General features: G+C 43.5%; 1 protein-coding gene across 1 annotated transcript in view; it reads right to left on the reverse strand.

Moving 5' to 3' along the window:
- Positions 1–11,576: 11,576 nt before the first annotated feature.
- Positions 11,577–21,609, reverse strand: part of LOC144606658 (zinc finger CW-type PWWP domain protein 2-like) — a 34,132-nt gene continuing 24,099 nt past the window's right edge. The window contains exons 7-8 of the mRNA XM_078422958.1: positions 13,288–13,421; positions 11,577–11,753 (exon numbers count right to left, since the gene is read on the reverse strand). Coding sequence (XP_078279084.1) covers positions 11,577–11,753; positions 13,288–13,421 — 311 coding nt within the window. The remainder of the gene's footprint in view (positions 11,754–13,287; positions 13,422–21,609) is intronic.

Raw genomic sequence — 21,609 nt, forward strand, 5'->3', positions numbered from 1 at the left:
ATTCCAATTCTGGTGTGTTTCCTAGACCTTTGGGAATGTGGCAGCTGATGGAACTGCCCCTGTCAACATAGGGTCAGGGAAAAAAAATGCTGCATATAAGAATGTAAGAACATAAGAAATAGAACCAATATTTTTGTCATTCTTTTTAGAAAGGAAGGAAAAAGAAAGGTAAAACTTAATACACAATCAAGGAAGCATAGATATTTGTTCCAACCTGCATTCTGCTGTTTATCCTAAAATAATTGTTGAATGCGATCTTTACGTGAAGTTAGGCCTCAAGTCTTAGCAAATATTCAGTGAGTTGTGGATGCATTGCATACTTTATTGCATACTTATTGCATACTTTGGGTGTGATAAGCAAAACAAAAACGTTCACTGTGATGTCACATGTGATATCACATGTGATAATAAAGTATCAATCAATCAATCAAACATCCAAATATTATGGATTCAATCTGGAGACCAAAACAAAACAAAACCTCAATACCTTTAATCAATGAAGATCTATAGTAGCAGATATACAGTGATGTTTGGGAAGGAACTGCAGATGCCGGTTTAAATCGAAGGTAGACACAAAATGCTGGAGTAACTCAGTGAGACAGGTAGCATCTCTGGAGAGAAGGAATGGGTGATGTTTCGGGTCGAGACCCTTCAGACAGACCTTCAGTCTGAAGAAGGGTCTCGACCCGAAATGTCACTCATTCCTTCTCTCTAGAGGTGCTGCCTGTCTCGCTGAGTTACTCCAGCATTTTGTGTGTACAGTGATGTTTGCTTTTATTAGCATAACAATCCCAGGTACCATCTCCTGTCTATTCCTCTCTCTTCAGTAATACCCATCATGTTACTCCTATCCCAAATCCATACATAATTTTTTCAATTTCTCACCTATTCACTTCCTAGCAATTGAATTACTGTATCTGGACCTAAAGCTTGATGGTATTGTTAATGGCTCTTTCTATTCAAACATTAATATTACTACACTCCACAAGCACTCCACTCTACATCTTTCAACCACTACCCACTTCCTCGTTTGTTCATATTTTTCCAAAGATTTTAAATTTATTGTCACACTTTTAGTTGCATGCTGACTTTTCACATCTGTTTGTTTGGCTTCTGCATGCTGACTGCTTTGGTAATAATCACCAGAAATATCTATACAACACTCCCTGTAGAAATGGAAATGGCATCTATGTACTTATAATGGTAGCTAGTTTTACATTTCCAACACATTTCATGCCATGACCCTGTAAATCATAGAGTCAACATGCAGAGGTATTCAAAATTCAGGAAGAATAGACAGAAAGGAAGAGGAGGTGGGGTGGCATTGCTGGTTAAAGAGGAGATGAATGCAATGGTGAGGAGAGACATTAGTTTGGATGCTGTAGAATCTGTATGGGTAGAACTGAGAAATAGCCAAGGGCAGAAAACGCTTGTTGGAGCTGTGTACAGACCACCAAACAATAGTAGTGAGGTTGGGGAAAACATCAAACAGGAAATTGGGGATGCGTGTAGCAAAGGTACAGCAGTTATCAAGGGTGACTTTAATCTACATGTAGGAGCCATTTTGTGTTCATTAGCTATCTTAGCATATTATTATATTATTTTGTATCCTGCTGTATTATTTTTGGACATCAGGGGGTTGTCGTGACATAATACTAGGCTTACGTATATGGACAGGGAGGAGACATGTGAGGGGCCAGAATTGTGAGTATAATTCTCCCAGCACTGATGTAATGCTTCAGTGACACCAGGAGCCTGCTAAGATAATAGGGTTTTAGCTGTCCATACAAGCCAAGCCTACTAAACCTAGTTTTTTAGTAAACAGGACACGAAGGAACGACGGTGAGAAACTAAGTTCTTACCAAACAAACAAGTAAATGACAGGAGATATACTAATCTGTTTTGTATTGTTACTTCAATAAATGACTAACTAAACTGCAACGTTGTGAAGATCTCTCTGTTGTTATTTGTGTCAAGAAATATCGCTCCACCTCCTTCGTCAATGGTAAGCTTAAGGACTTTATTGGGACGACTAAAGTTGCCGCTACACTTTATATAGATTGGGCTAACCAAAGTGGTAACAACACTGAGGAGGAGGATTTCCTGGAGTGTTTACGGGGTGGTTTTCTAAGCCAATATGTAGAGGAACCAACCAGAGGGCAGGCCATCCTAGACTGGGTATTGTGTAATGAGGAAGGATTAGTTAGCGATCTTGTTGTGTAAAGCCCCTTGGGCAACAGTGACCACAATATGGTAGAATACTGCATAAAGATGGAGAGTGACACAGTTAATTCAGAGACAAGGGTCCTGAACTTAAAGAAAGGTAGCTTTGATGGCATGAGACGGGAAATGACTAGGATAGACTAGCAAATGATACTTAAAGGGTTAACTGTGGCTAAGGATGGAATTAGGGATAGTGTTAAATCCAAGGAAGAGGCATATAAATTAGCCAGAGGATGCAGCAAACCGCAGGACTGGGAGAAATTTAGAATTCAACAGAGGAGGACAAAGGGGTTAATCAAGAAGGGGAAAATAGTGCATAAAAAAGCTTGCGGGGAATATGAAAATTGACTGTAAAAGCTTTGATGGATATGTGAGGAGGAAAAGATTTGTAATGTCAAAACTAGAAATGGCAGACTAGTTAAACTAGTACTTTGGTTCTGTCTTCACGAAGGAAGACACATACAATCTCCCAGAAATACTAGGGGACCAAGGATCTAGTGGGAGGGAGGAACTGAAAGGAATCCACATTAGTCAGGAAATGGTTAGGTAAACTGTTGGGACTGAAGGCAGATAAATCCCCAGGTCCTGATGATCTGCATCCCAGAGTACTCAAGGAAGTGGCCTTAGAAATCATGGATGCATTGGTGATCATTTTCCAATGTTCTATAGACTCTAGATCAGTTCCTGTGGACTGGAGGGCACCTAATGTAACCCCACCTTTTAAGTAAGGAGGGAGAGAGAAAACAGGGAATTTTGGACCAGTTAGCCTGACATCGGTAGTGGGGAAGATGCTTGAGTCAATTATTAAAGATGTAATAGCAGCGCATTTGGAAAGCAGTGACACGATCGGTCAAAGTTTGCCATGGATTTATGAAGGGGAAATCATGCTTGACTAATCTTCTGGACTTTTTTGCAGTTGTAACAAGTACAATGGATAAGGGAGAGCCAGTGGATGTGGTGTATCTGGACTTTCAAAAAGCCTTTGACAAGGTCCCACACAAGAGATTAGTGTGCAAAATTAGAGCACATGGAATTGGGGGTAGGGTATTGACATGGATAGAGAATTGGTTGGCAGACAGGAGGCAAAGAGTAGGAATTAACGGGTCCTTTTCAGAATGGCAGGCAGTAACTAGTGGGGTGTCGCCAGGCTCTTTGTTGGGACCCCAGTTATTTACATTTTCTATTAACAATTTAGATGAATTAAATGTAACATCAAATTTGTGGATGACACCATGCTGGGTGGCAGTGTGATCTGTGAGGAGGATGCTATTAGGCTGCAGGGTGACTTGGATAGGATGGGTGAGTGGGCAGATGCATGGAAGATGCAGTATAATGTGGATGAATGTGAGGTTATCCACTTTGGCGGCAAGAACAAGAAGGCAGATTATTATCTGAATAGTGTCAGATTAGGAAAATGGGAGGTGCAACGAGACCTGAGTGTGCTTGTACATCAGTCACTGAAAATAATCATGCAGGTACAGCGGGCAGTGAAGAAAGCAAATAGCATGTTGGCGTTCATAGTGAGAGGATTTGAGGAAAGGAGCAAGGAGCAAGGAGGTCCTACTGCAGTTGTACAGGGCCCTGGTGAGACCACACCTGGAGTATTGTGTGCAGTTTTGGTCTCCTAATTTGAGGGAGAACAGTCTCGCTATTGAGGGAGTACAGAGTAGATTCACCAGGTTAATTCACAGGATGGCAGGACTGACATATAATGAAGAATGGATCGACAGGGCTTATATGCACTGGAATTTAGAAGGATGAGAGGAGATCTTATAGAAACACATAACATTCTTAAGGGATTGGACAGGTTAGTTGCAGGAAAAATGTTCCCGATGTTGGGGGAGTCCAGAACCAGGGGTCACAGTTTGAGAATAAGGGGTAGGCTATTTAGGACTGAGGTGAGGAAAAACCTTTTAGACAATAGACAATAGGTGCAGGAGGAGGCCATTCGGCCCTTCGAGCCAGCACCGCCATTCAATGTGATCATGTCTTTTTTAATGTGATAATTGTATCTGCCTCTCCAGCTTCCTCTGGTACCTCATTCCATATACCCACTGCCCATTGTGTGGAAAAAAACATGCCCATATGGTCAATAGACAACAAACAATAGACAATAGGTGCAGGAGGAGGCCATTCGGCCCTTCGAGCCAGCACCGCCATTTAATGTGATCATGGCTGATCATTCTCAATCAGTACCCCGTTCCTGCCTTCTCCCCATACCCCCTGACTCCACTATCCTTAAGAGCTCTATCCAGCTTTCTCTTGAATGCATTCAGAGAATTGGCCTCCACTGCCTTCTGAGGCAGAGAATTCCACAGATTCCCAACTCTCTGACTGAAAAAGTTTTTCCTCATCTCAGTTCTAAATGGCCTACCCCTTATTCTTAAACTGTGGCCCCTTGTTCTGGACTCCCCAAACATTGGGAACATGTTTCCTGCCTCTAATGTGTCCAACCCCTTAATAGTCTTATACGTTTCGATAAGATCCCCTCTCATCCTTCTAAATTCCAGTGTATACAAGCCTAGTCGCTCCAGTCTTTCAACATATGACAGTCCCACCATTCCGGGAATTAACCTAGTAAACCTACGCTGCACGCCCTCAATAGCAAGAATATCCTTCTTCAAATTTGGAGACCAAAACTGCACACAGTACTCCAGGTGTGGTCTCACTAGGGCCCTGTGGTGCCACTTTCAGGAAACTATTCACTTGTACCTGTAAGTCTCCCTGTTCGACAACACTCCGCAGGGTCTTGACATTTACGGTACGCCCTGTCTTGATTTAACTTACCAAAATGCAACACTTCGCATCAAAACATTGATTTTCTCCAGTATTTTCTGTTTTTTAATTTCTGCATTAATGGTTTCATTGTTCAGCATGAACTTTGATCCAAATACATATTTTCCTTTACTGGATGAAATTACATTATGCTAGAACTTGCCTATAATTTCCTCAATGGTTCTTCTAGTTTTAATAGAATATTGTCACAAATATCAAAAAGTATGTGAATGGAATTTCCACATTTTCTGTGATTTGTTTGAAAAATTCACAGTATCACTAGCAGATGAGCTGGGGAAAAATGAAACTTTTTCTACAAAGAGAACAGAGAATGCATTTCATCCTCTTGACTATCTAAATCCACACCATCTTCCAAAATATGCAACATGAAGAGAATGATGTGCAACGACATGCACAATGTTTGGTCACATCATAAAGGAGATTCACTCATTATGACTCAGCCCTATAATTTGCTGCTCGTTTTTCATTATGTTAAATCTTTAGCTTTAACTTCACCAAGGTGTTTATTGTGTCAGCTAAATCCTTTATCACACAAATAAAGATGGCCACTTGAATTGTAAAGGTCTGCATTTGAGAATCAAGTACCCACTTATATAAAATAATTAATCTTTTATGTGGGAGCATTTGCTTGAGAGCAAGTAGGCCCTAGAAAATCATAAGTGCCCTCTTCATTTGGACTGCATTAGCTCATGAAGCAGTTGACTGAATACGTAATGATTATAATGATTAATAATGATTATGATGGCGGCGATTATGATTAATAATGATTATAATGATTATGATGGCGGCACGGTAGCGCAGCGGTAGAGTTGCTGCTTTACAGCGAATGCAGCGCCGGAGACTCAGGTTCGATCCTGACTACGGGTGCTGCACTGTAAGGAGTTTGTACGTTCTCCCCGTGACCTGCGTGGGTTTTCTCCGAGATCTTCGGTTTCCTCCCACACTCCAAAGACGTACAGGTATGTAGGTTAATTGGCTGGGTAAATGTAAAAATTGTCCCTAGTGGGTGTAGGATAGTGTTAATGTACGGGGATCGCTGGGCGGCACGGACTTGGTGGGCCGAAAAGGCCTGTTTCCGGCTGTATATATATGATAATGATGATGATGATAAAGCATAATATATATGAGCTTGTTAGAATTTTTGGAATAACATCCTGGTGGTTCTTTTTCTCATAGACAGTGGAATGGTGGATGGGACACTTGTGAACTGTGTCACATAAGAAGAGCATGAACAAAATAAGAAAGGTATGTGTTTATGTAGCATCATATATTTTTGAAATATCCCATGATGATTTACATCTAAGAAATTACTTTGAGGTAGAGAAACTATTGTGTAGAAAAATTGGAAGGTCAAGTTATCAATTTATATACAAGAACCCCCAATTTTTAAAAAAAATGGATAATCAGGTGATCTATTTTTAGAAATGTTACTTGAAAGATAAATATTGCCCAAAATGCTCTGCTCTTCTTTGTAGAGAATAGTAGGGCATACAGCATGAATGTGAATGTGAAAGAGTTGTTGGAGGAAGATTCAAAATTTCACTTGTGCAGGTCCATGGCAGAGTTACGCAGAATTCACCAAACTGTCATATAGGAATTGGAATCTAGCTACCTAACTCAAGGCTAATGTAACCCAACCATATATGCTAGGTCCAGATTGGGTCTGATGTATATTCTGATAAAACATTGGGATCTGGTAGGATATTGCCATCACTGGTTCTATCCTTATGATGCTTTGCGTAGTATTACTATGCACAATATTTATTCCTGATCAGTAGGAATATTTGGTAGCCTAGGAAGTTTTTCTTTCCTTCAAATACCTTTGGGTAAGGTTGGATCGGAAAAGATTAAGTTGGATATGGAAAATATAGTAAATAATTAGTCATGGATTCAACAGTTCAACAGAGCTTTATTTGTCATTCGGTACCAAGGTACCGAACGAAACTACATAGCAGTCACACACAAAAAAGAACAAGGCACATGACCCCAACACAAACATCCATCACAGTGACTCCAAACACCCCCTCACTGTGATGGAGGCAACAAAACTTCCACTCTCTTCCCCACGCCCACGGACAGACAGCTCGTCCCCGACCGACCCGCACAGTCCCCGCGGCTGAGCCGGGCGATGGAAGTCCCCGCGGCCGAGCCAGGCGATGGAAGTCCCCGCGGCCAAGCCGTGCGCAGCTAAGTCCCGCGGCCGAGCCGCACCGGGCGATGTTAGGCCCCGCGGCCGAGCCGCACCGGGCGATGTTAGGCCCCGCGGCCAAGCCGCACCGGGCGATGTTAAGTCCAGCGGCCGAGCCGCACCAGCGATGAAAAGTCCCGCGGCCGAGCCGCGCCAGGCGATGTTAGGCCCCGCAGCCCGGGCACTGTTAAGTCCAGCGGCCCAGCCGCACCAGCAATGTTAGGCCCCGCGGCCGAGCCGCACCAGGCACCTAAAAGAGAAAGGTTTCCCCCACCCCCCCCACCCACACCACCACCACCCCCCACCCACACCACCACCCCCCACACATACACAACCAAAAAAAAAAAAACCCATCCCAACACCGACACACAACAAAAAAAAAGGAAAAAAGACGAACAGACTGCTAGCGAGCCGCAGCCGTTAGGCGCCGCCACTTCCGCAAAGTCAGACTAAGGTCAGACTAAATGGATCTCACACTAAACAAATGAGAAATGGTTCAGTTAGAATTTTGTGAATGACATTCTGGTGGCCTGTATTCTTATCAGTGGTAAAGTTTGTATTTAACCTTGTAGCCCCCAAAAAGGGCACTACTCGGATTAGTTGCCCTCATACCAAGCTAAGCCTTTGCACGTTTATCTCTGTTAATAACCTTATTAAATTTTTTGCTGAAAAATTCTCATCTATTATATTTTATTCTTATCTACTGCTAGATGAATTTTCTGCAATCACTTCAAACTATTCTTCAACACTTTGAAGACATCACATTTGTTGACATAAAATTTACTCTTTCAATATGGTTTTTGAATGATTATTAAACGAAACACCTCTCAGCCCAAAGCAATGTCAATAATTATTCTTAAACAAGTAATCATGCCAAACTTTCATCAAATATTCAATTCATGTTCATTCTTGGCTTCATTCTTGCCTGTCCGTGGGTGCGGGGGGAAGAGAGGGGAAGTTTTGTTGCCTCCATCACAGTGAGGGGGTGTTTGGAGTCACTGTGATGGATGTTTGTGTTGGGGTCGGGTGTCCTGTGTTCTTTTCTTTTTTACTGTGTTTTGTGGCTGCTGAAATTTCGTTCGGTGTTTGTGCCGAGTGACAATAAAGTGTTGTTATGTTATGTTATGTTATTCTCATTTGCATCTTTGATATGTTTCTACTCAAATCTGAGTAAGGCAATGGGAACAGTCCCTTTCTCAATGTAAATTGCACATTTACTGGTATATTCTTATTTGTCACAAAACTGGATGTAGAATTCATAATTAACTCCCCCAAACTTCTTATATATTTATTACCTGAGGTTTGTTCACAAATTAATTGAACCTGTTCTTAAACATCAGGGGATAACAACACAACCCAAATTATTTTTTGGCTACCCATACACTGTATCTTTTCAAATATGGCACAACCAAAGGCAGGGAATTGTGTATTATTACTTTTCTGATTTGGTCAATTACTTGCAGCCTGTGTGACTGCAGCTTGGCTTTTCAGAGCCTTCCTTTTAGTTTGGACCATGTATCTGTTACTGATTTGTGCCCAGTCATTCAGGATGTTTGTGATTTTGTGTAAGCAGTTTGCTGATCTATTAAATATGCTTGTAAATTAAGTGCATCGTCTGCTCAACTGGCTACATTTCGCATTATAGGAAAACAGTTCTTGGCATTTCCGAAAACAGTTATTTTGAGTTGTCCGGTGCCTGATCTACTTGAAAACCACCAACATGTTCAACAAAGCACACTACAGAGAAATCCAACAATGACACAATTTTTGTTTACCTGATATGGAATGTATACATGCACTTGCTAAAAACATACCATAACTAACTTTGGAGCACTTAATCGAACCTTGGGAATTCTGTGCAAAATTTCTGTCACATCCTTCAAAACATTAATACTTTTTTGGAGTGCACATTGATGTCCTTGTTTTAGAATATATAGAAAATAGTAGAATATATATTTTTAATATTCATTTTTCTTTTTATGGATGCTGACTAAACTGTCATATTTCACTTAGTTTTGTAATCATGTTCTTCAAATATAGTGGTTGATTGGATTATCTTTTTACTGTATAAAAAAGTACATTTTGAATATATAAATCAAATATATATCAAATATTATTAAATCAGTATTTTTTTCCTAAAAATCAGTACAAAATGGAGTGCAAGACTAATTCTGCCCTCTTTACCAATTATTTTAGCTCCGTTTAAATTTTCCCAAACAAAAACCTCATGAACTTCTTCAAAAAGAAAAAATCTACCAACTGTTTAATTTTGTGAACCATATTCGTTATCCATTTTTCTTTAAAAACAGTGTAGATTAAAGCAGTAAGCAGCCAATGGAAATACCTTCAGTCCTTCTCTTTCCTTTTTATCTTTGATAGACAGAGTTTGATCCCATTTCTGCATTTTTACATTTCAGCCTTGGATTCTTGCTTTAAATTTCTGTACCAAATCTGTTTGTTTTGCACTACGTTCTGACTTTTTTAAAGTGCAATCAAATCATGTCAATTCAGCATTTTTCACCATCTGCATTCAGAATTGGTTGGAATCCAAGAAGTTTCCATATTTATATTTGTTCTGTGTGTGTTTTGTTTTACCTGCCTGTGAAATGTTAGTGGAGATGTCGAGGGTACGTTATAATTGAAGCTTCCAATTGTTAAAAGCAGAATTTTCAAAGTATCAAAGTAACAAGAAAAACTTGAAAGGGAATAGTTAGAAACGTGTGATCCTTCTGTCATTTCTCTCTGGCTTCTATATACTTCCAATATCATCCTGAATGCTCCTTCTCCACTATGAGTGGGCTCTAGGACTTTAAGGGCTAGATGTTCCCAAGATTCCTCAGGGATCTCAAGCAAGATTTGTCAAGGAAGTGTGAACAGAATCTTGAAATATTTTTTTCCTGCAAGCAACAGTGCATAAAATAGAATGCCTGTTTGGAGAGTCTGGTGTCATGGTTGCAAACAAGATGGCCTGTCCAACACAGCTGGCGGATAAAAACCAGGGCCTCATTGGTCTGTATGTTTGCCTGGAGAGGAAATTGATGCAATTCTCTTATCCTTCCAGTGAATTTGAAGAATTTTGTGGAAACAGCATTGACGATATTCTTTCAGTGCTTTGAGATGCTCACTGCAGGTAGTTCAAGTCTCTTGTATATTTTGATGAGCAAATTGATGCTGTCTTGGAACTTAGTGATGCAAAAACACATGTGTCGATTGTACATTGCAACTCCACCATTGAAGTTTGTACGATCTTGGTTCTAGAATATAGTCACTGTTTGTACACTGATTTTAGGTTGTACAGTTTCTCATTAGTTTTGAAGATTAGCCCCATTCCCACAGAACATTTATTGTGAGATGAGATTCCATTGCAGCAAGATAGATTGAATAAAATGTTGGGACAATGATGAAACTTTGTTTGACACTAGTCCTCACTGAGATTAGTCTGTCATAGTCCTGTTGGTCAGTACCATGGCGTGGAGAGGGACGATGGTTCACGGGACAACCTGAATGGAGGAGGAGACGGCTGTAATGGGCCTTTGTGGTCAGCTACAGCTGGGACTGTAAAATGGCGCCAAAATGGCACCTCTTGCATTTAGACAGTGGGTTATTCTGTGCTGACTGGGGCGATTGTGTTTGTGTACAGGGATAATCTTGTAGATCTGTATGCAATAAAAGAATTTCACTGTACCTGGTATACATGACAATAAAGAAACCATTGACCATTAACACACATTATGTCCATCTTTCTGATAACCTATTAAAGAAACCACAAGTGATTTCAATGAAAACATCCAGGACATTTTGAGCTTATATTTTTCAGTTCTCTTTTCCTGGGTCCAAAAGTGAAACTCTGGTTTCTTGTACAATGGAAAAATCAAGCACATGCAATCAAATGAAACAACATAGGACCTTGCACAAAATGTTAACTTTTTAATATTGTTACAGATAATGAAACACCAGATGAAACATATGTACAAAGGCGGATAAAACCATTGAAAATCAGAGAATCAAGGAAGAAAATAAATTGGTTCAATCATGGTCAAAATATTTTTACACAAATTTTAGTTATGATCTGTTACATTGGTTTGTTAAAACCACAGCATGGTTTTACACATCATAATTTGCAATACTCTCACAAATGTTTAAGTAACCCTTGTGGTGTGCATGAGACAGCTAATCTCAGCATACAGAAGTGTAAAATGTAATTTTTATTGGAAAATAAATCAAACCACTAACTATTTTAACTCTTTTTTAAAATTGTAGTCAATAAAACTATACCCAGATGTATGTGTTACAAAACTCACAAAATGGGAAGTATAAACATGAAGTTAAATTTAACTTTTTAATAAAGTAGCAAACATTAGAAATTATATTAAAGATACCCTTCCAGCTCAGCCATGATCACATCAATTTCTTTAAGCTGTTTTGAGATTTCTTCAATGCACCCCCCAGCCCTAAATTCTATTCCATCTATTACAGTGCAATCTTCAGCACCTGTGGAATCCTTTAGTTCCGTCTCTTCAGAAACTGCAACACTCGAGGTAAACAACTGAAAAAATAAGTGATTTTCATTGACAAAATCCTTCTTTTCTGAAGTCCTAAATGTGACAGATTTACATCCATTTGAAAAGCAGGATTAGGCTTTAAGGTCCCTCAACCTTGCTCTGCCAATTAACAAACTATGTCCCTTGTCTAATTTAGTTTATTTCAGTTTATTATTATGTGTACCGAGGTACTGTGAAAATCATTCTAACCAGTCAGCAGAAAGACAATACATAAGTACAATCGAGCAATCCACAGTGTACAGATACATGATAAGTAGAATAAAGTGAATAACATTTAGTGCAAGATAAAGTCCAGTAATGTCTGATCAAAGATTGCCCAAGGGTCTCCAATGAAGTAGATAGTAGCTCAGGACTGCTCTCTTGATGTTTGTAGGATGGTTCAGTTGCCTAATAACAGCTGGGAAGAAACTGCCCCTGAATCTGGAGGTATGCATTTTCACACTTCTATACTTTTTGACCAATGGGAGAGGGGAGAAGTGGGAATGGCTGGGTGTGACTATTCCTTGATTATGCTGGTAATCTTATTGAGGCAGCCTGAGTAATGGAGTCAATGGAAGGGAGATTGGTTTGTTTCCTGCCAAAGCCCCATACCGGGCAGCACGGTGGCGCAGTGGTAGAGTTGCTGCCTTACAGCGCTTACAGTGCCAGCGACCCATGTTAAATCTTGATTATGGGTGCTTGTCTGTACAGAGTTTGTACGTTCTCCCTGTGACCGCATGGGTTTTCTCCGAAATCCGGTTTCCTTCCACACTCCAAAGACGTACAGGTTGTAGGTTAATTGGCTTGGTATAAATGTAAAAATTGTCCCTAGTGTAGAATAGGGTTAGTGTGTGGGGATCGCTGGTCGATCTGACTTCTTCAGAGTGATTATAGTAGGGTGGAGAAAACTGGATGAGAGAGATGAGGGTGGGACAAAGCCACGTAAGTAATAGGTAGATACAGGCGAGGGGGGTTTTGATCGGTAGATGGGGGGCCAAAGACCATCGATGAGAAGACAAAAGGCAATTAAGTAGGGAAGATGCAGAAAATGTGAAGCCAGAGGAAAACAAATAGGTGGAAGGGGATAGGGGACTGGGGAAGGGGAAATAAAGCAGAATTGTTGGGGAAGTGGAAGCACATCCAGTTGGCGCACAGAGAAGAGATGGGAAAAAGGGCAGGGGGGGTGGGGAGTGTTGTTGATTAGTTACATAATATTGCAGAATATGAGGTGCTATTCCTCCAGTTTATGTGTGGCCTCACTGACAATGGTGGAGGCCCAGGATAGAAAGGTCAGTATGGGAATGGAAAAGGGAGTAAAAATGATCAGCAACCATTTGAAACATTAACGATCTTTATGATTTATCCAAGGAGTACCAATTCTAAATTACAGACACCCACCAGGAACTAATCTCAGAGGTTTAAATTTATTTAACCAATAATAAAATAAGTTATAACCAGTTGAGAATGCAAGTATTCTATTTATCCTCAGTAATCAAATACAAGAATCAGTCCCATGTTTAATGTCTCATGTGAACCAACCTTGTTTTTCTGACCATATTTTTTGCCATTCACTTGTTTTTCTGACATAACTGAACCAGCAAGTTTGTCCGTTTTGTTAATTTGCTGTAGCATTTTTTCCAAATCCTGCAATAAATCTTCTGCCTGCAAAACATCTGCAAAAATATTTATTGATTTAATCTCAAATGATAAGTTTGTCATGATTAAAACTTACTATTTATATTTAATTTTGAACTAACACATTTGAATAAGATGCACATATGGAGATGATGCATGAGTACTAATAAAAATGTGAATACTTAACATTGTTATCTGCATTACATTTTTAAAGTATTTACTTCCATTAATAATTACTTTTTATTATGAAACATACCAATACATTTTACAGGCCCATCATCTCCGGATAAGGAGATGAGCACGGAAGAATTAATATTTTCGGACACATACTATTGTTTCCAAATACACAGGACAAGATGTTAGAAATCCAAAGTGCCAAATGTCAATTTGTCAAATGTCAACTTCCTATGGGTGTATTTAAGGAACTATATATAGAAAGCTCTTGCTCATATTTGACACAATCCGGGTAATCACCAAAGACAGAATAAACCATATGTCTCAGAAGCCTCGACTGATAAGTCATAATATATCTTAAGATGTATTTAATCTTTCAAAAATATGTAAGCATTTCTTTTCATTTCTCACCTTTCCTTAAAATTATATGAAAGGAAGAAGTTTCAGAAAAAAAGATAGCAAGTCACAAAAAAGGCAGAAAATAATGTTGTTATTACAGAGCATCTCCGCCTTCTGGTTTATTACTACCAAAATAGAATTGAGGCTCTTCAAGCACTGCAGAGAGAGTTGCATGAGTTGATAAAGCACATCACCAGTATGTCTAATGTTCTCACACTCACACAATCATACATAGTATCTTGAAATATGTTTGTGTACAGGAGCAAATGGACCAATTAAATGGGGCAGCATTATGGCGCAGTGGTAGAATTGCTGCCATACAGCACCAGAGACCCGGGTTCGATACTGACTACGGGTGCTGGTTGCACAGAGTTTGTACGTTCTCCCCATGAGTTTTCCCCATCTGCTCCGTTTTCCTCCCTCACTCCAAAGACGTCCAGGTTTGTAAGTTAATTGGCTTCAGTAAAAATTGAAAATTGTCCTTAGTGTGCAGGGTAGTGCCGGTGTACGGAGATCACTGTTTCCGCGTGTATCTCTAACTAAATTAAAGCGTATTCACAGACATTTACCTGGACAATGGGTTTGAGCTTAATAGCTTATTCTTTGCCAGCATAAGGAGCCAAGCAACTTCCTTTCATGCCATATATTTATAATTCAGAGACTTGTATTGACAACCTATAGCTGGGTATTTTATTTACTACTTCTGCAGGTGAATTGCATTTAAAACATAAAGCATACAAAACAGTTATCAGCAAAGTTGATCAGCAAAGTACATGACTCAGTGCTCATTTCCTATGATCAATTTATAAAACTTATTTGAAGAAATAGAAGCTGTGAATAAAGGAAAACCAACACATTTGACAAAAGCATTTGTTAGCGCATGGTCTTGGAGGCAATATAATTGCATGTATTGAAGATTGTCTTCTTCTTGCGTTTGAGGCAGCAGAAGTTATGAAGCTGCTTCTGCTTCTGCTGTCTCTGATTGTTGTCGTTCGCCTGACTGAGATCAGTTGACAGGGCTCACCTGTCATCAGACAACAGATTGTCTGACAATATATCAGTCATAATTGGGTCTTTGCTGCTGGAGAAGATACAACTAAGTACTTTCCCTGCAACTGCAGGAGATGTTCCTACACCTCCTCACTCACCTACATCCAGGGACCGCAGCAGCCTTTCCAGATGAAACAGAGATTCACATGCATCTTTTAGTGTAGTTTAGTTTAGAGATACAGCATGGAAATAGGCTCTAATAAAGGATGAAGTTACGGAGTACTTAGAGGTTCACGATAAAATAGGCTAAAGTCAGCATGGCTTTGTGAAGGGGAGGTCTTGCTTGTCACATTTTCTAGAATTTTTGAAGAAGTGAATAGCAGGTCAAAGGAGAGTTAGTAGATGTTGTTTACTTAGAATTTCAGAAAGCCTTTGATAAGATGTCACACGTTAGGCTGCTTAGAAAGATGAGAGCACACGGTATCAAAGAGCAGATACTAGCATTGATAGCAGGTTGGCTGAATGGCAAAAGACAAAGAGTGGCAATAAAGAGGGCTTTTTCTGGTTGGCTGCCAGTGACAAGTGGAGTTCCGCAAGGGACGTTACTCTTCACGTTATATATTAATGATTTGGACGAGTGGATTGAAGGTATTGTGGCAAAGCTTGCTGATGAAACAAAAATATGTGGAGAAGCAGGTAGTGTTGAGAAAGCAGGGACTCTGCAGAAGGACTAGGACAGGTTGGGAGAGTGGGCAGAGAAGTGGCAGATGGAATATAGTGTAGCAAAGTGTGGAGACATGCATTTTGGTAGTAGAAATAAAGGCGTAGACTATTTTCTAAATGGGGTGAAAATCCAGAAATCGGAGGTGCAAAGGAATTTGGGAGTGCTGGTGCAGGATTCCCAAAATGTTAATCTGCAAGTCGACTCGGTAGTAAAGAAAGCAAACTCAATGCTGTCATTTATTTCAAGAGGGCTTGTATACAAAAACAGGGATGTAATGTTGAGGCTCTAAAGGCGCTGGTAAGGCCGCATTTGGAATATTGTGTGCAGTTTTGGGCACCATATCTGAGGAAGGATATGCTGGGTCTGGAGAGGGTCCAGAGGAGGTTTACAAGAATGATCCCAGGAATGAGTAAGTTAACCTATGATGAACATTTGTCAGCACTGGGCCTGTACTCTCTGGAGTTTAGCAGAATTAGGGGGGACCTCATTGAAACATACAGAATCGTGAAAGGCTTGGATAGTGGATGTGGAGAGGATGTTTCCACTAGTGGGAGAGTCTCGGATGAGAGGTCAAAGCATCAGAATTAAAGGACGTTCTTTTAGGAAGGAGATGAGGAGAAATTTCTTTAGCCAGAGGGTGGTGAATCTGTGGAATTCTTTGCCACAGAAGGCTGTGGAGGCCGTCAGTGGATATTTTTAAGGCAGAGATAGATTCTTGATTAGTAGAAATGTCAGAGGTTACGGGGAAAAGGCAGGAGAATGGGGTTAGGAGGAATAGATAGATCAGCCATGATTGAATGTCGTTGTAGACTTGATGGGCCGAATGGCCTAATTCTACTCCTGTTCCTTTTGACCTTATGACCTTCAGCCCACTGAGTCCACGCTGACCAACGATCCCGCATTATCCTACACACTAGGGACAATTTACAATTTTAACCAAAGCCAACTAACCTACAAACCGGTAGTTTGGAGTGGGGGAGGAAATCAGAGCACTTGGGGACACCCACGTGGTCACTGGGAGAACATACAAACTCCGTGCAAACAGCACCTGTAGTCAGGATCGAACCCGGGCCTCTGGCGCTGTAAGGCAGCAGCTCCACAACTGCGCCATGTGCCGCTCTCTTGAAACGTAATTTGTGCATTTGGTGCTCCTTATGTGGCTTCCTGTACATTGGTAAGACAAGATGACCTTTTTGCTGACCACTTGCACTAAGTCTGCCAAGGCCTGCTGGATCTTCAGGTTGCTAACCATTTCAACATCCTTTCCCATTCCCACAGTGTCCTTTCTGTCCCGTACCGCCCCCATTGCCACAATGAAGCCAGACACAACCCAGAGGAACAGCACCTCAAATTCCACTCGAGTAGCTTACAACCCGACAGTATGAACATTGAATTTTCCAATTTTAAATAACACTCCCACTTCCCCTCTCTCTTTCCTGTGTCTACCCCCTCCCCCGCCCAACCCCCATCTCCCAATCTGATGTGTACCCATTTGCCCTCTCTCCTTCAACCCCGTTCACTTCCACTTGTTATCCCTCCCTCTGGCTGTATATTTCATTCCTCATTTCTCTTTATCTGACATTTTTTATCTGACATCATGTCTAGCTTTTTCACATACTGCCAATCACATTCCCCTCACCTGTATCAACACATCATTAGTCAGGATTTGTCCGCCCCATCTCTTTTAAACCAGGCAACTGAACCAGACAACATGAGAGAGGACAAAGTGGTTAATTTTGTCTATTAACCATCATCTGCAGTCATAGGCAATAATGGGCCCCACTTTTTCTGCTATAGTCCGTTTACAGTAAACCCTTATTATAACGGTATTATAATGGAGTGGTATCCGTTATTACCAATCTCCACTATAACCGAGTAAGATACTATCATTGTATGTATTTGAAACAAAGAACTGCAAATGATAGTTAATAGACAAAAGGACACAAATTGCTGGAGTAATTCAGTGGATCAGGATCTCTGGAGAACACGGATAGGTGACATCGGGACCCTTCCTCAGACTGATTCAGTCGGCTGAGTTACTCCAGCATTTTATGTCATTTGTAGCGACCATAGGGATTGGTCCTGAGAGTCGAACCCTCGGATTGGCCAGCTAGGTCAGGTGGTGGTTTTGGCGCCCAAAACCAGTCAGTGGGAAGAGAACTTCGAAGCGAACAGTTTGATTTAATGGTTGTCTGTAATCTCGTTTGTTATACTTTGTAATCGAATATTGCTGCCGCAATAAACTTCTTTAACAAAGAACAAGCCTCCAGACTCGCCATATTGGTGACCCCGACGTGATCTAGCCGATCATCTACCATGGAGGGACAAGACGCCCCTTCCTCGGTTCCAACGCCCGGCGTACCGCAGCTAAACGCGGTCAGCGTTCATCTTCCTCCGTTTTGGGCACATCAACCTCACATTTGGTTTGCTCATGCGGAAGCTCAGTTCCACCTAAGAAACATCTCGGTGGACGAGACAAAGTATTATTACCTGGTCAGCACCCTACCGCCTGAGACGTCCGCGCGGGTGATGCAGTTCATCACCTCCCCTCCTGCAGACGGCAAGTACGAGGCGCTGAAGGTACTCATGCTTCGAACCTTCGGATTCAGTAGGCATGATCGAGCTGAGAGGCTTATGCACCTACCGGATCTCGGAGATCGGCTGCCGTCCGCCCTCATGGCTGAAATGTTGGCGCTGGCAGGTGAGCACAAGGATTGCCTCATGTTTGAGCAGGCATTCCGACAGCAACTTCCAGAAGATGTTAGGCTTATGCTCACAGATTGTTCTTTTAAGGACCCCGTGGCATACACGGAGAAAGCCGATGCGCTCATGGCGCCTAAATCGAAAAAACACAGTTCGATCAACAGGGTCTTGGCTCCATCGGGCAGCCCGCAACGGCACCAAGATGGCGCCGCGACTCCCGCCATTTCTCCAAAACCCCGCCAAAAAGATCCGCACAAGCGCGGCTGGTGTTATTATCATCTGCGATAGGGTGCAGAAGCCCGCAACTGCTGCTCACCTTGCACCTTCTCGGGAAATGCCTCGGCCGATCGTACATAGAGGCGGTTGCGATTGGTCAGAACCGACGCCTCTACGTCCGAGATCGATTCACGGACACGGAATTCTTGGTCGACACGGGAGCCATAGTCTGCATCGTACCGCCGACCGACCTCAAAGCCTGATCGGGTAAGAGAGGGCCTACCCTCATCGCGGTTAATGGTAGCCCCATCCGCACGTATGGTACGCGGGCAATGTCTCTGGCTTTAGGCACCCGCACGTACGAATGGTCGTTTATCGTCGCGGAAGTCGGTCAGGCGATCCTGGGCGCAGATTTCCTCTGGGCCTTTTCGCTAGTTCCCGATGTCCGAGGTAAAGGCCTTCGACCCTCCGCTAGCAGCGATGAGCCCGCTGCTACACCGCCGGCCACTCCGCCCAGCCTGACTGTCCAGGCCGTTGTCGCGGCCTCCGACCCGTATGCTGCGGTCCTGGCTGAGTTTCCGGAGCTGCTCGTTCAGCGTTTCGACGCCCCTTCTGCAAGGCACGACGTTGTCCATCACATTCCCACCGAGGGGCCCCCGTTTTCGCTCGGGCCCGGAGGTTACCGCAGGACGAACTCAGGGTAGCACGTGAAGAATTTCAGAAGATGGAACAAATGGGCATTGTCCGTCGGTCCGACAGCCCGTGGGCCTCTCCGTTGCATATGGTCTCCAAAGCATCTGGGGGGTGGAGACCATGTGGAGATTACCGGCGCCTTAACGCCGTCACCACGGCGGACCGCTACCCCATACCGCACATCCAGGATTTCTCGTCTGGGCTGGAAGGTGCCATAGTGTTCTCCAAAATTGATTTGGTGCGGGGCTACCACCAGATTCCTGTGCATCCGGGAGACATACCAAAGACTGCCACGATCACTCCGTTCAGGTTGTTCGAATGGTTGCGTATGCCTTTCGGTTTGAAAAACGCGGCACAGGCTTTCCAGCGGCTTATGGACCGTGTGGGACGGGATTTGTCTTTTGTTTTCATTTATTTGGATGATATCCTGGTCGCCAGTCGCTCGGAGCGGGAACACCTGGTCCATTTGCGGACTGTGTTCAAGCGGCTTCAAGACCACGGGCTCATCATCCACCCCTCCAAGTGTCAATTTGGCCTCCCCTCTATTGATTTCATAGGACACCGGATCACCTCAGCCGGCGCCACTCCTTTGCCTGACAAAGTGGAGGCAGTTCGTGCCTTCCCGCGACCCACCACAGTAAAGGGGTTGCAGGAGTTCGTGGGCATGGTGAATTTCTATCACAGGTTCGTGCCAGCAGCGGCACGGGTCATGCGCCCACTCTTCCAGTGTCTCACAGGCAAACCTGTCGAGTTGGAGTGGTCCGCTGCCGCTGAGACGGCCTTTGAGGCAGCTAAAGTGGCTCTGGCAGACGCCACCATGCTCGCCCACCCAAGAGCCTCCGCCCCCACGGCCCTGACGGTCGATGCGTCGGACGTGGCGGTGGGAGGGGTTTTGGAACAGCATGTAGATGGCAGTTGGCTGCCCTTGGCGTTTTTCAGCCGACAGCTTAATACGGCTGAGCTGAAGTATAGCGCCTTTGACCGAGAGCTTCTGGCTCTCTATTTAGCTGTCCGCCACTTTAGGTATTTTCTAGAAGGCCGCCCATTTGTGGCCTTTACGGACCACAAACCGTTGACCTTTGCTTTTTCGAAAGTGTCCGACCCATGGTCGGCCCGCCAGCAGCGGCACCTGACTGCCATCTCAGAGTTTACTACCGATGTTCGCCACGTCGCAGGTAGGCTTAATACCGTTGCTGATGCCCTGTCCCGGCCAGCCATTTCCCCAATTTCAGTGGTGGAATACGAGGTGGATTTCCAGGAGCTTGCGGAGGCACAGCGCCTGGCAGACACTGCCTCAGCATACCAGTCCACCACTTCGGGGTTGAAGTTGGCCCAAGTGGCTTGCGGGCCTGCGGGTACAAAAGTCTGGTGTGATGTTTCCCTTTCCCGCCCTAGGCCGGTGGTGCCGGCCGCCCTTCAGCGCCGGGTGTTTGATGCCATTCATGGGCTGGCGCACCCGTCCATTCGTTCCACCTCTGCCTTAGTAGCCGCTAGGTTTGTGTGGCATGGCCTGCGGAAGCAAGTAGCCGCTTGGGCCCGTTCCTGTGTCCCTGCCAGACCGCTAAAGTTCACCGGCATGTCCAACCTCCGGTGCAGGAGTTTGCGGTCCCTGCGGTCCGTTTTTTCCATATTCACGTTGATTTAGTTGGGCCCTTGCCTTCCTCCAGGGGCTACACTCGCCTACTCACGGTGGTTGACCGATTTACCCGTTGGCCGGAGGCTTTCCTGTTGTGGCCCGTTTCGGTGTTCCGTCCGTTATTACCACCGACCGGGGGTCTCAGTTCACCTCTACCCTTTGGGCTACGCTAGCGGAGCTGTACGGTTCCCGATTGCAGCAGACCACAGCGTACCACCCACAGGCTAATGGGCTCGTGGAAAGGTTTCACCGGCAACTTAAGGCGGCCCTCAGTGCGCGGCTGGAAGACCCTGACTGGGTAGACCAGCTCCCCTGGGTCCTTTTGGGCATCCGTACTGCTCCTAAGCAGGACCTCGGAACTTCGTCCGCAGAACTGGTATATGGCTCGCCACTCAGAGTGCCCGGGGATTTCCTTCCGGAGTCCTCTGGTCAGCAGCCCTCGGTTCCATCGGTTTTAACATCCCTCCGGGCGCGAGTGGGTTCCCTGGCTCCGGTTCCTACTTCACGTCACGGGTGTCCCATGGTGCATGAATCGCCTGCCTTGAAGGACTGTGAATTTGTGTTTCTGCGTAGAGATGCCCATCGTTCCCCGTTGCAGAGGGTCTATGAAGGACCGTTCCGAGTGTTGCGTAAAGGGACGGTTACCTTCACCTTAGATGTTGGGGGCAGGAGTGAGCTCGTCTCCGTGTCC

Source organism: Rhinoraja longicauda, chromosome 2, assembly GCF_053455715.1.
Source record: "Rhinoraja longicauda isolate Sanriku21f chromosome 2, sRhiLon1.1, whole genome shotgun sequence".
Lineage (NCBI taxonomy): Eukaryota > Metazoa > Chordata > Chondrichthyes > Rajiformes > Arhynchobatidae > Rhinoraja > Rhinoraja longicauda.